This window comes from Suncus etruscus, chromosome 7 (genome assembly GCF_024139225.1).
Source record: "Suncus etruscus isolate mSunEtr1 chromosome 7, mSunEtr1.pri.cur, whole genome shotgun sequence".
Taxonomy (NCBI): Eukaryota; Metazoa; Chordata; class Mammalia; order Eulipotyphla; family Soricidae; genus Suncus; species Suncus etruscus.
This window is the reverse complement of record NC_064854.1, coordinates 11,467,760-11,482,499: the sequence shown is the minus strand read 5'-3', so window position 1 is coordinate 11,482,499 and position 14,740 is coordinate 11,467,760. Positions and strand designations below refer to the sequence as shown.

Here is a 14,740-nt window from a genome sequence, read left to right as displayed (position 1 = left end):
AAAAGAGGCAGAGGAGAGCCACTGGCTGCAGAGAAGCACCATGTGGAAAATTTGTGGGTGACTTTGGACTTTTGTTCATCTAGCCTGGGCTCCTAAGAAGCTCCATATTGAACTTAGGGCACATTATACTGCCTCTAGTCCATATCCTAGAGCAGAAACAGGAGGGAGCCAAGCGTAGCCATGAGGCATGTAAGCCAAATTGTTACCAGTCAGTGAGAGCTTTGAGAATGACCCTTGTGATGGGGGCAGAGGACCAGGAATGTTTCCACAGGTAGCTGAAGAGAGTGAGGTAAGGAGAAAGGTAAAGATTCTATGCAGGAATCATGGTGCCTCCTGTAAATCAATGAGAAACCAATGTTTCTGGCATGTGAAGTTGTGTGAGTGCAAGCTGGTAAAATTATTCTGGGATAGACCCCCAGCAGACCCAGATGCTCACAAATTCAGATTTGGGTTTTTTGGACCCACATGCAAAGGAAAGTCATTGCAACGTTCTGTTGTCCATCAAAGTGCTGGAATCTAGTTGGATGCTTTGTTCACAATGAATTCATGGGTTTACAATGGATGCTGATAAACCAGTAGTAACTCATGCTGTAAGATAGTAATGGCTGGTGTTGGGATGACATAGGAACTAACAGTGGTATCAAAATAAAATCTGATATCTGTAAGATCCAAGGGAGTGAGTGTGATCAACGAATAAGATGGTGTCCACCTCCTGGAGAAAGTGCTTCGGGGACATCCTGGTAGCTTTTTCTCTCTGAATGTTCTCACAAGATAACCATAAAATAGGCAGTTTGTACACCCAGACTGGATTCTCTAAGAGTTGGGTCAGGAGGCAGGATGGTGAAGACATGATTATTGGTTTGCAGATGGGACATCCTTGCTGTATCCTCTTGTGGCAGATGGAGGAAGCCCTTGGGGTTCCCTGTACAAAGGGACACATTCCATTAAGCATTCCATTCTGGTCGCTTACTCTCCAGTATCCCAATATTTATGATGTAGGATTTCACCAAGGGAAGGAACCTAGAGAGGCTGCCAGACATGTAGTCTATTAAGCCACTGTTAAGTTATTTCCAAAATTGGCCTAAAAAGAGCTAGTGGGCATTAAGAACAAGGGAATGAAAGAATCAGGTTAGTGTGTGCCTGGAAGGTATTTCTTTCTCTCTCCAGCTCATTCTTGAGCCAGGCAGTTATAAAATTGGAAGCTCATTCCACAATACAAAAGCTAATGAGGGAAGCCTTAGTCAGGAAAGCCATAGACAGGAAAGATGTCCACCATTTGTCAGTACAAAAGAGCTTGCTGTTACACTACCAAGGAATTTGGCTGAGTCATTCACGTCACAAAAGACTCAAATATGACGTCTCTTCAGGGCATTAGAGAGAGAGAATTGAGAGTGGGACGACCATCTGGAGTCACAAGAAGCTAACAAATAGCCTTTGTGGGATAGGAGTGGGTAGAGACACGCTCAGGGGTCCTAGGGATTGTGAGAAAGAGGGAGAAGTTTATGTCTTAGGGGCAGGAGCTTTGTCTACTGAGAAAGTGATTATACAAATAACAGATGCCATAACTATTGAAGAGCTAGAGGAGGAAATAAAAACAATCCACCAGCCAATTTTTTGTGTTGGAATATGTCATTGAATCCCATGTGTGTGTGGACCAGAAAAAGGCACTGTAGACAGTTCACATTCTACCATGAATAAGTGAAAAATAAAATAGCTTAGTTGTGAGTTCTATGATTCTTTTGTCTTCCTCTGGACTCATGAATGTGTCAGATGCTTACTCTGGGAAATACTAGAAGGGATGGAGTATTTGTCCTGATACAGAGAGTCATGAGAAATATTGAGAAGAGTATTTTATTTGGAGGGCGGGGAGTGTAATGTGATAACAACAGCATCTTCTTTCTAGGAAGTTTTGTGGCTGGGCTCCTTTCAGTGATTCACTTATGCTAAACATCTGTGTTATCTTTCTTTGCTGTGTGACTGGAAAATACAAGGTCAGTCATAGCTTCCAGTATATATCCTCTGTTCAGCTGGTTCCATCCATCTGCAGGCTGGTGTGGTTTAGAGGTGATTATTCAGGGCCATGATCAAATGTAGACACCTGGGAGAAAGAGAGAGGTAGTGTCCACTTATTCCAGTCTGCGGTCTGCCACTGCCAGGAAGTTTTCTGAGAGAGATAGGTAGATGTAATTTACCCATCAGAGAGAGCCAGGTGAGGCCTGTAGGTCTGGATTTGAGAGAGAGAACAGAGAATGAGGGATAGAGACAGAGCAGGCAGCATCTCACCAATGCTTTATCTCTGGGCCAAGCCTAGCCTTTGGCCTCCCTATGGGCTGGCAAACTCTGCTCTGGTGTTTTCTCTGGGCCCCCTTCAACTGTCAAACCTTTTTCTTATATGTCCACTATTATAGGGGGGCATGTCCAGGTTTGTGTTCCAGTCCAACTGCTGTTACAGGGAGTATCCAAAGGGTGTGTATAGGGAGCATGTCTAGGTTCAATTACCTTTATACCAACAATCAAACATCTTGTTGTTTTTTTCTTTTTCAGGTGACAGAACTCAACAATGTGAAGAATGTGGCTAGATTGCCAAAGAGCACCAAGAAGCACGCTGTGGGGCTCTATTTCAATGATGACACCTCCAAGACCTTTGCCTGCGAATCAGGTTTGACTCTGATGGAAGGGTTGGTGCTTTGGCATCGTGTCTGTAGTGGGGGGCAGCTGGGTTAATCTTGTGGCCATTCCCGCAGATCTTGAGGCTGATGAATGGTGCAAAGTGCTCCAGATGGAGTGTGTGAGGACTCGTATCAACGACATCAGCCTCGGAGAACCAGATTTACTGGCTACCGGGGTGGAGAGAGAACAGAGTGGTATGTAGCTGAACGTTCTTCTTGACTTGCTTTCAAAACTGCCGTCACAATAGAGTATCTTATTCAGATCACCGTGAGGAGATTATCAGAATGTATAAAGAAAAAAAAGGCAAAATAATCTATTTTAGCTAAAGTGTGTGTTAATAGTTCACTGTACTTCTTAATACGTCTTAATGCTATACTCCTTAATACTCAATACTGAATCTGAAAGAATCTAGAGAAATAGAATCAGTGAGAAAGAGGAGGGGACTTGTCATTGGCCATTTTCTGTGCAAAGCACATGACATCATCTGACTCCTCCAAGATCCATATGACATTGGTACTATTACTTCCCCAGTTTACAGATAGGGTAAACTGATGCTTCCAAAAGCCAAAGATCTTGCACCAAGATTTTCATAGCTCATTATCTTATTTCTATACTATATGCTTTGGCCCCATTGTATAATGGGCAGATACTACAGTAGTTTGTCTTGCCTTTTTCACATTTCAAATTTACTAGGAAATTTCAGTATTTGGAATAAAGTCAAGACTTTATGTAGCTTTCATCAAGTTTCAACCCACTTAAACCTGCCTCTAGAAAAAAAAAAAAGAAAAAGAAAAACAAAAGCTAGTTCTTTGAACTCAACAATTTATCTTGGTAATAGATCATTTTAAGTAATACTAAGACCCAAACATTGATAAACACTAGAGCAAAAATCAGTGTTGTTTTCCAACATGAACTTGGAAATGAAATTTTAGTTATTTATCCCAAAAATAATGGAGCCTGGTGGACAAGGTAGATCAGAATCCTGGGGTTCTGTTTTCATCCTTTGCCTGAATGGAGGAGACTTTAGCCCAGCCTGAAGCTTAGGATCTTCTTGGCTTATTAGAACAAGGCTAAGGTGGGCCTGTCATTCTCCTCCCCCTGACCTACACCTGTCTTCATGGCCCACTGAGATTCTGGGGTCCTCTGGGATGGCCATCAGCTAACTTCAAGAAAGTATTGCTGCCTTGAATTAGGACTGCTAGTTCCTTCACAGTAGACCCTTTGCAGGAGGAAACATTGAGCTTCAGAGTCAGGAGCCATTTGCAGGGTCTCAGACTCATCCCAGATGCTTCTGTGCCTCAGGGACAGAGATGCTGGAAGCCCCGCATCAAGAGGATAATGCAGGTTGGGGTGGTTTTGAAATCTGGAAAACTCCAATCAGCACTTATTATTTACAAATTATCTTTAGTAAAGAGGCATCCTAAAGGTGCTCCAAACTGAATTTGAGAATTGATTTGGAGCCTAGTAGTTGCTTTTCCTGTATAATTTCCTGTGCCTCTTCTGCCAACAGGAACATGAATGCCTCTGGTATATAGGTATATAATAGTGAGAGATGACTGTTATGCTACACATTTTGAAACTATTATTTGGTTCACATCTATGTGTAATTGTCATTTAAAGTGGTCATTTTTAAATCCCAGTGCTGTTGGTACTCTTGAATGGGGTAGAGTTATTAAAAAGCTTTTATTTATTTGAAATAAATAAATTGGCAGAGGTTCTTCTTACAAATTTTATTCAATGATCACAGTGTTTCTCACTTAATATCTCCAAGTGAAAGCTTTCCCATTTCCATAGACTTTTAAAGTAGTCTTACTAGAATTAAGAAACTGATTCCTGGGCCTGGAGAGATAGCACAGCGGTAGGGTGTTTGCCTTGCACGCAGCTGACCCAGAATGCATGGTGGTTCGAATCCCGGCATCCCATATGGTCCCCGAGCCAGCCAGGAGCGATTTCTGAGAGCAGAGCCAGGAATAATCCCTGAGCACCACAAGGTGTGACCCAAAAACCAAAAAACAAAAAACTGATTCTTAGGAGTTGGAAATAACTTAGAAATTCTAAATGATTGATATGGGAATGCATTTTTACGGACACATTTATGCTACTTTTATTTATGAAGTCTAAATGGAAATGCATAAATGATTGAATGATTTCCTTAGTTAATTAAAAATACCAATATTGATTAGTGTTTATACAATAGTACGCAGTAAAATTATTAGTGCCTCATTATTTTATCAGATATAGGCAATCTACTATAATGATAGGAGATGCAAATGTGCTTGTTGTAGTGACAAAATTATTCAACCAAATTTTAAACTTTTAATAAATGACTTCTGAAAAATGTAAAAGAAATACTGTCTTAAGATTTGTAGTTACATGCCAAAGAGATTTATTTAGATTTATCTCCATTAAGTTTTTATCGCTGTCTTAATCAGCGTGTGAATATTTCTTTCCTATATTTGGCTGAAGGAAGCTCATGGTTAAAACTAGTTCAATGCATCCATTGGCAGACTGGAGAATATAAGGGGAAAAGCCTTTGCCTTAGCCCACAATTGATCTTGGATCCATCCTAAGCACCCCCTCGGAACCCCAAGACCTGCCAGGGGTCACTCCTGAGCACTGAGAAAGGGAAAGATAGTCCCCAACATAGTCAGCTCTGGCCCAAAATTTCCCCTAACTCCAACATTAAAAAAATAATCTCCCTAAAGAAATAAATAACCATTGGTAATTATGCAGACTATAAGTCAAGTGTATAGTGACAGTGTGGGATTTCTTTAAATAATTTGCGGCACAGTTCATTTAGTTACGGAAAATTACAAATCAATCAAGAGAAGTTTAATATCCCGAAACCATGCAACAATCCTCTCACACCTGCATCTTTTGTGCACAGAAAAGTGTGGGCGTAATTAATGTATACTTGGCAGGAAAAAAAAAAAGAACGTTTTTCGTGGCTTCAGCCTTTTATTGATATGCCCAGTTTTATTTTATGACACAAATTTAAACATTCTAAAAATGGTCTTTGCACATGGCAATGTTTGATGTAGGTGGACGGCCAGACTGCTCGATAGTGGGCTCTGTAATCTGGGCTTCGTTTAAGAAATATGTGCCAGGACTGTTTATGGGTGGGTGGGGATCCTCTTCCTGAGCATGCTGCCCCCTTCAACCCAGACTGAGAGCTTGAGTGATATTGCAATGTCTCTTTGTTCCTACAGTGTTCTTTGGAGTCTGGTTCCTGGGGATTTTAGACTAACCTTCTGTTTTTCTCCCAGAGAGATTCAATGTGTATTTGATGCCATCTCCTAACTTAGATGTCCATGGCGAATGTGCCTTGCAGATTACGTGTGAGCACATCTGTCTTTGGGACGCGCAGAATCCCAGAGTCAGACTTCTCTCTTGGCCTCTAAGCGCCCTGCGGAGGTACGGACGGGACGCGGCTTGGTTTACTTTTGAGGCAGGGAGGTGAGTATCTCGTCTGCATATTTTCTTGTTCTTTTGCCCAGGTTCCACTCCTTGGAGGCCAGAGTTTGCCTCTGAGATCCATCCTGAATAACCCCCAAGTGAAAGGAGTTTGATGGCCAGATGGCCACTAGTTCACTAGGCCTTTCTCTTCAGGGACATTTTAATAGTGTTTGCTGAGTGGGTTCTGCATATACGTTTTCTTTTCTTCCTTTTTTCTTTCTTTTCGGGGGTGCCACACCCAGCGGTGCTCAGGATTTATTCCTGGCTCTGTGCTTAGTAATTGCTTCTGGCTCAGGGGACCATATGGGATGCTGAAGATCAAATCTAAGACCATCCTGGATCCTTTGCATGCAAGGCAAATGCCCTACTGCTGTGCTATCTCTCCCGCCCCTGCATATACATTTTCTAATTGGTTTCCATCTCACACTTATGAACTAAGCCCATAAGTGACAACTTGCCCATTTGCTGGTCAGTCTGGGCAGAAGCCAAGTTCTGAATTGGGGGGAACCTTCCATATTATTATTTTCTCTGTCTTTTTGTCAGAGCTAATGGCAGTAGAGAGCCCAAGTGCAGGATCATTGGCATATTTGAAGTTGTGGTTGATTCGTAATGAGGTTCCTTAATTATTTTGGGGGGTAGGCACATCTGGTGGCACTCAGGGGTTACTCTTGGCTCTGCACTCAGAAATCATTGCGGGTTGGGGGACCATACGGGATGCCAGGGATACCAGGAATTGGAACCGTGTGCATCCTGGATCAGCCACGTACAAGGAAAACGCCCTACTGCTTGCTACCACTCCAGCCCCAACCTTCCTAAATTTTTCTGGTAATGGCATAAATGGCACTGGAAGTGGGTAATTCTCAAACTAGCCTTAAGAAGACCCAGGAAGCATTTTGATGACTAATCCTCTTTCCATTGGAGGTCAGTGCAGAGAGTGTGCTGGGAAGCGTTTGTGGGAAAATTAGTGGCAAGACAAGACCTAATCAATGTCTCCTTTCCTTTTCCCCCACAGTTCCGCCCTTTGAATTTAGGCTCTTTTTCTTTTATTCTCCATTTTTATATTTTAAATGGGTAAATGATTGCATGTTAAAGAACTACCGGTCTCTTTTCTCTATAACCTGACATTACAATCAAGCTGCAAATGAATCAGCCTGTGATGCAAAGGAATTTGGTTGTGTTTGTAAAAATGGACAGGTGTTTTATATAAGTTATAAGGAGGGTAAAAGTAGGAAATGCCAGAAGTCCTAATCTGTAAGAAAAAGACTATTGCATTCAGATTCAAAGTACTCTATTTCTCCATTCCATTATCCATTAAGCAAATATACATCATATTTACTTTATATAAATATGATCAATTTAGTGTTCTAACCTAGAAAATTAAAAAATAAAGTTTCCCCCTTTATATCTCTTCTCTGGTCTATTTTTTGAACTTTTTTATTTATTGATTCATTGATTAATTGGTTTCTCAGGTTTACTCCTGGCTCTGCACTCAGAAATCACCCAGGCAGGCTGGGGAACCATATGGGATGCTGAGAATCTAACTGGGTTTCTCCTGGGTCGGCCACATGCAAGGCAAATATTCTACCACTATGCTATCTTTCTGGCTCCCTCTATTTTGTTTTTAAGTACCTGAAAATTAAAATATAGCATACGTTTCAGAGACTGCCAATACTCTTATTTTAGAAACTTAAACTTTAACCTTTTGAGCACTCTTTATTTTTTATTTTTTTCAGAATTACTTATTATCCTCAGGGAAAAAGCACTGGAGAAAACTTGGGAATTTGGCAAGTATGCTAGATTTCCCTGGTATAGATCTCAGAAGTTATTTGGCTGTGAGCAGTAACAGTGAAATCTAGGTATAAAAATGCTCTTTAAAAAAACATAAATAGCCTTTTTTATTGAGTGCACAACTCTCATTGCCTACCATGTATATATTTTTTTATGTGGATGTGCTACAGAAGAAGCAGTTTGGGGCCTATTTTTAGGCAGCACTTATTGAAACAAATATGTTCCAAGAGTTCTCTGAGCCACTGTCTCTAGGTAATAGTAATAATAGCAAAAAAAAGAGTAGGTTTTTCTGATCATTTAGAAAGCGTAGAATCGAATAAACTTCTGTTAACTTGTCATGACCCCTTGAAGCTTTTTTTTTTTTTTTTTTTTGCGAACTATCTCAAGCTCTCTGGCACAACTCACTTTGAAGAAGTTGAATTGATTTCTGTGTATATCTACTCTAATTGTACTGGATCCTAGGTAGCTGGGAATTTGGTTTTAGATTCAATTTTTTATCAGTTATTAGGAATGGATAAAGATTTTAAAGCAAGTCTGTTTGGGGTCTATACATACATGTGTAAATTATAAAGTGTTGCTAGTATTTTGTCAGCAATAAGATATGAAGAGAGATATGGATGCAGATTAATGTAGCATTTCCCAGGAGAAAGAAAGAAAAAAAAAGCTGAGTACAAAGAGGACCTTTTGAAGACCTTAGTTGCTGTAACTCTAGTGATTGACCAAAGTCCTTCAAGTAGTGACTTGGGAAATGAAAAGAGTTTTGTTCTCTAACTTTGTTTTCTGTGGCCTCTATTTGGAACTTCAACAGCTGCATGATTTTAATAACTGGAACACATACCACATAGCATTTCACCCCAAATATTGGCAGGACCTTGGGTGTTTACTGACTTTAAGTAGCATTCTTTTCCAGTGGGGCTGGTGCAAGCTTGAGGTGGAAGGCGAGAAGGTATGGTGCAGTGCTGAGAATGTGTTCTTCATGTCTCACTCAGCTTTCAAGCCCGGTGCTGTCTAAGGAGCTTAGGCATCAGAAAGCCCTTTGTTCTGATTGCTGTTTTTTATGAGCAATTTGCCTGAGAAAAATATTTTCCCTTGCAAGTTTATCTGAGTAAATACTTCTTTGTAGGGTTCTTATTGATAAAAACAACACTGCACAGAAGATGCTTAGTAAAGCTGTTGAGATTCTCAGAAGAGTGATTTGGTGATTTTATGATGATGGCATTTGGTTTGCAGACTACCAGTAAAGTTCAGTACAAAGGAATAACTCTGCTTTATATTTTGTCTGAAATGCAAATAAAGATAAATTTTTATGGTTACCATCAATATGCTCAGGCCAATAAGATCATTCATGTTCCCCAAGCATGAAGGTCCCAAAGCTGTCTTGCTTTATTAGTATAGATAATTTCTCTCTTGGCTATTTTTGGAAGTTTGAAAATAAAATAGATTCATAGTCACTATGTCAATTTTCTTTCTGTTTCACATCAATAAATGAATAGGAGTTAAGACTTCCTAAGCAAATAGTTTTTACATATACAACATATGTGTGTGTGTGTTTGTGTGCAAAGAGTCTACAAAATTCTTCTCTGGAATATAAGGGATCTTCCAGAAAAACTTCAGCAAAGTTCTGCTTACCTTCACTTTTTGTTAGAGTTGGGACTGAATGTAAATCTTACTCCATGCCTATTTTATCCCGTGAAGATTGATAAAAGCAAACATTCAATGAACAGAGCTGGGAGTGGGAGGAAGTTAAATTACTCTTCTATCCCATTTTGGTAGTGAGACCTAGACTGAATCACCTGCTTCCTTTGGATTCCACTAGCTACCTGTAAAAGAGATATAGTATATTTTGAGTCTCACCTGAGGCCATTAAGTGTAGTAAAGTTTATAAGCACCTTATAATGTTTGTACCCAATGAATGAGACACAAAGGAAATTCATTAGCATGGGTAACTCTACACACAGAGGATGAGCTAGCTTCAAGATTGATTTATTGCTGATCCCAATTGGGCAGTCCGGTATCCTCTGTGATAACTTCAGATGAGAGCCACTGGAGCTTTGAAGTTTACTCATGCCACTTGCTCATAGAAGCAAAATCAAACCCTATCATAGCTGACCACTGCATTCGCTCGCTGCCCAGCCCTGTGTTAAGCACTTGATTCAAAGCATGGTGTTCAAGAAGTTGAGAAAAGGTTCTTAAAACAAAGATAGTGAGTACTGACACAGTCATTAAAATGGGAACAGACATGAGATTTAAACCAAACCAACAGAGTTGACCAAACGTGTGCCAGGTTGCATTCAATCATGGCTCGAAACAAACCTGGGCGAGTGTCTCTTGGAAATTAACTATAACAGTCAAAGAGTGTTGTGTTGAGACATAAAACCGTCTGAAGCAGGGGTGTTGGCAATTTCTACAGATATGTTTGACTGTCAGTCATACTTAGGTGTCTTCTGGCCCCCCAGAGAGGCTAAACATGGCTCAGCCCCCCAGAGCACTGTAGGAGCAGGCCCAGTGATGTGGTCAATATTACTCCACAGTAGGAGAATGGATCATGGGAATGAATTCTTCAGATTCACTGACTCCTTATTCTCTGAGCACCACTGTGCTAATGAAGATCTATCAGGTTTCCTCAAACTTTTTAAACGGGGCCATTTCACTGTCCTTCAGACTGTTGGAGGGCCAGATTATAGTAAAAACAAAGATTATGAACACATTTCTATGCACACTGCATATATCTTATTTAGAAGTGAAGAAACAAAATGGGAATAAATACAATATGTGGCCTGCGGGCCATAGTTTGAAGACCCCTGAATTCTACATACTTCCTGGGTGCCCATCCAAGCTACTCTCCTCTTAAAAGGAAGCAGGGCCATCTGTGGGTCCCAAGGCAGGGGGGGTTAAGAGTGGTGGATTTCAGAGTTGCCTCTCCAAACCCTATGGGTTTCTAAGAAGTGGCCCTGAGCTTCTTTCTATATAAAATTCCACCATCTCAGAAGAGAAGTTATGTTCATAGCCAGGGCTGCCTGAAATTAGCCAAGATTATCTTACAACTATCTGTGTGGCCAGAGGGAGGTCATCTATTCCCCAGTGATAGGTCAGCACCTTCTGAACTGTGCACTGAGCCCTATGAATTCTCCATTATGGACACTGGCCTAACCTGCACATTATCTCCTTTACAGGCATTCTGGAACTTTGTCTGGATTCTTTTAGTCTCTTGGAGGATACACACACACTCTAAATGTCGCTCCTGGGGGAGCATTGTCATGACCCAAGATCAGAGGGTCTTCCAGATGCTATTTCTCATCTCCCCCTCTGACATTAGCACATCAGATCATATTTCTGTGCTTTGCCTTAAAGAAATGTGGGGTTGAGATAGAAACCTTTTAATCAGGGGAAGCAGGATCGGCACACACAATTAATTCCTGCTTATTGCCCTCAGAGAACCATTCATTTACTGGGGAAGCTGAGAGACATGTTGCTTTTTCTATTTGAGGGTTTTCTGGTCCTTTGTTTTTTCCCTTTCCACCTGGAAGCCCAAAATCCTCAGTGAAATCGCCAGCCCAGCAGGGACTGATTTCACATGCCAAGAAACAGTTGACACGAATCTCTTTGCTGTATAGCATCCCCTGTGGAACTTTTCCTTGAAATGTTTTTGTTTTAAGGAATGTGGCAGGTGTCTCTTCAGGAAGCTTCCCTGTTCATTTTGTAGCGGGCTGCTGATGGGGTGTGCTGTGGGCCAGCTCCTCCACCACCCAACTCTTTCAAATGAACATCCTGGGGATGGCACCTGCAGGAGTGAAACAAGCTCAGGTGACATTTGGCAGGACCTGGTGAATAATTAGCACACCTGAGTACTTCTTCTCTCCCCAGCTGGAAAGATGCCCACTAGCTCTGCTGACCTCAGATTAAGAGAAACGTTCAAGTCTGCTGAGAATCTGTGAAAAATCAATTTTGCATGTGAAAATTCTCTCCCTTAAATGGAGTGCCCAAATTTGTGAAATGTTGTTTATTTTTTTCTCTTTTGAAGTCAAGGCATCTGAATAGCCTCGGAAAAGAATTCATTTATTCTTGTGTTTCTCACTCTAAAAACAAGTTTAATTTGTGAGATAACTTTTTGTTGGCAAAGAAAATTGTTCCCCCTTCTCATTGGTGAATTTACAGGTAAATGGGGAATTATTTTGACATAAATCTTGGGGAATTCTCTATTTGTCTTCATGATTCTAAGAAGCTCAGTAATTATTTCTGAATGTTTACAGGGCATGTATTCTTGCTTATTAAAGGAATAGAAGCAAATAAACAAATGAAATGCACTTTATTCTCTCTACTGTGTTGGGCAGAGAGTATAAACCCATTTATTCGATCTCACACACAGGTTTGCTCAAAAATAGCAGATTTTTTTGAGAAAACATCCATCCTAGGTCAGTGCATGCAAGGCAAATGCCCTACCACTTGCGCCACCTCTCTAGCCCCCTGAGATAATTTTGATTATAAAAGTAATGCACATTCTTTAGAAAGATACCAGCATGCAGGCCTGTCTGAAATTGTGAGTTTCCCTCTCTAAATGTCAATCCTTCTAGCTGTCCTCTGTCACACAGCTCCCACTGTTGCATGCTGTTTTTGTGAACTCAGTGCTTGAGTGGGGGGTGTGAAGACACACTGGCAGTGCCGCATCCCACAAAGCTTGTCTGTTGAGGTTGCCATTTGGTCTGAGCAGCTGTCACTTGAGCATGCTCAGTCTCTACAGGGAAGGATGACTTTCTCATGACCTTGGGGAAATCTGTGGGCACTCAATAGTATATCTTCTCTTGTGGTCCTCTTAATTTTTTTCCAAGCATATTAGCTTTATTGAGATGCAATTTATATCTTGGATGGTGTTTACTTAAGGGGGGGCAATTTGGGATTAGATAAAGGGAGGATTAGGAAATGACCACTGTAAGGAGAGGTAACACCTTCATCGCCTCACAGAGTGGGGTGTATTTATGTACATATGTATGTATGTATGTGTGTTTATGAAGGAAAGAGAAAGGGAGAGAGAAAGGTAGGGAAAAGGAAGAGGGAAGGGAGTATGTATACATGTAGAATCTACTTTCTTAGTAAGCCATCAGCTTACAATACACCATTGTTGTTGGAGCACCATATATAGATTTTATCCCCTGCAGAATTGAGTCATCTCCTCACCAAACATTCAAACCCTCTTCGCCACCATTTTCCCATCTGCTCCTCTTCTTTCTGTTTCTAGAGATTTGAAAATTTAAAATTCCACATATCAGTGGTATCAGTGTTTGTCTTTCTGTGTATGAATTATTTCACATTGCGTATTATTCTCAAAGTTCATCCAGCTTGCTGAAATGTCAACGAATCCTTCTTTACCTAGTCAAACACTACTTCACTCCAGTGCTTCTCCCACCTTTTCTTCATCTGCTCCTCTCTGTCCATCAAGTGATTTTAGGGTTGTAGACATGGAAAATATTGCTGTAATGTACACATGGGGGAAGATTTTTCATTGAGATGGTGACAAAGATATAGTCTCAGAAAAAAAGTTTAAGCTAAAGAATAATCCTTTTACTTTTTAGAAGAACTTCCATATGGTTTTCAACAGTGTCCACATTAACTCTGATTCCCACTCAGTGCATTAGGATTTCCTTCTTTCCAAATCTTTGCCAGCATTTACTTCTTTTCACAGCAGCCATTCCAATAGGAGAGAGGTTGTATATCATTGTTGGTTTGATTTCCCTCATGATTTGTGGTGTCAGGACTCCACATCTGCTACTCATCAAGATGGGGTGTCAGTATAGCATAAATGTCAGCAATGGTCATTTTATGCATGTCATAACTTGAGGTGAGATGGTACCTCAGCATTCTATAAATCTCTAATATCTTGGATCTTGCCTTTAAAAAGAGGAAATTGGACTTGCTTGTTAAGCCCGTGTCTTCCCTTGAATATCTATCTTTCTTGTGTCAATTTTCCTTGCTTGCTTATTTTCACTCTGGAGAATCCTGTTACTTCTTGAACACATATTCTTTTCTTTCTCTACCCTCACATCTTTCTAGGTGAGTTTCATAAAATAAAAACTACCATGCTTCACTTAAAATAAAGGAAAGAAAATAAAAATCTAGGGCTAGAGAGATAGTAGAGTGGGTAGGGTACTTGCCTTGCATATGGCTGACCTGGGTTCAGTTTCTGGCATTCTATATGTTTCCCCAAGCTCCAACAGGAGTGATTCGTGAGTAGTCATCTAGGAATAAACCCTGGTCATATCCAGGTGTGGTAGACCAAAAACAAAATAGAGAGAAGAAATAAGAAATCCCTTCTCTGAAAATTGGAGTGTAAAATGTTTAACATCTTTTTAATTAATATATTTTTTAGTTTGTGGTCTATACCTGGCTTTAGTCTAGGTTTACTCTTACTGTTACAACTCCTGGTGGGCTCAGGAAACTTATAGGGTATCATGGAACAAATTCAGGTTGATAGCATGCAAGGTAAGTATCTTATCCGCTATACTATTCCTCTGGCTCCAAGACTTTTAATTTTTTGATAACTCTTCAAATCCAGATACTGTAGGGTTAGAATCTATATCCAAAACATGGCATCTATGATCTCTGTGTATAATTTTGAGAACTGGATATTGGAATGCCAGATAGCATGAATAATGTATATTGGAGGAGAGTGTGTGGTCATGGGGAGAGGGGAATAGGTCTTTTCTCTCTGTCCTGTGCCTTACTCAGCAAACAGGCTTCATTTCAGGAACTGCTTATGCTCTGGATCCAGTGGAGTGTCTACCCTGCAGAAGCAGGACACCAGAACTCTGCATTACCATCATGGGTTTAGTTT

General features: G+C 40.6%; 1 protein-coding gene across 1 annotated transcript in view; it reads left to right on the top strand.

Annotated features, from left to right (window-relative positions):
- DOK5 (docking protein 5) overlaps positions 1-14,740 on the top strand; it is a 147,790-nt gene that overhangs the window by 91,506 nt on the left and 41,544 nt on the right. The window contains exons 3-5 of the mRNA XM_049776275.1: positions 2,545-2,659; positions 2,745-2,864; positions 5,937-6,126. Of these exons, the coding sequence (XP_049632232.1) occupies positions 2,545-2,659; positions 2,745-2,864; positions 5,937-6,126 (425 nt within the window). The remainder of the gene's footprint in view (positions 1-2,544; positions 2,660-2,744; positions 2,865-5,936; positions 6,127-14,740) is intronic.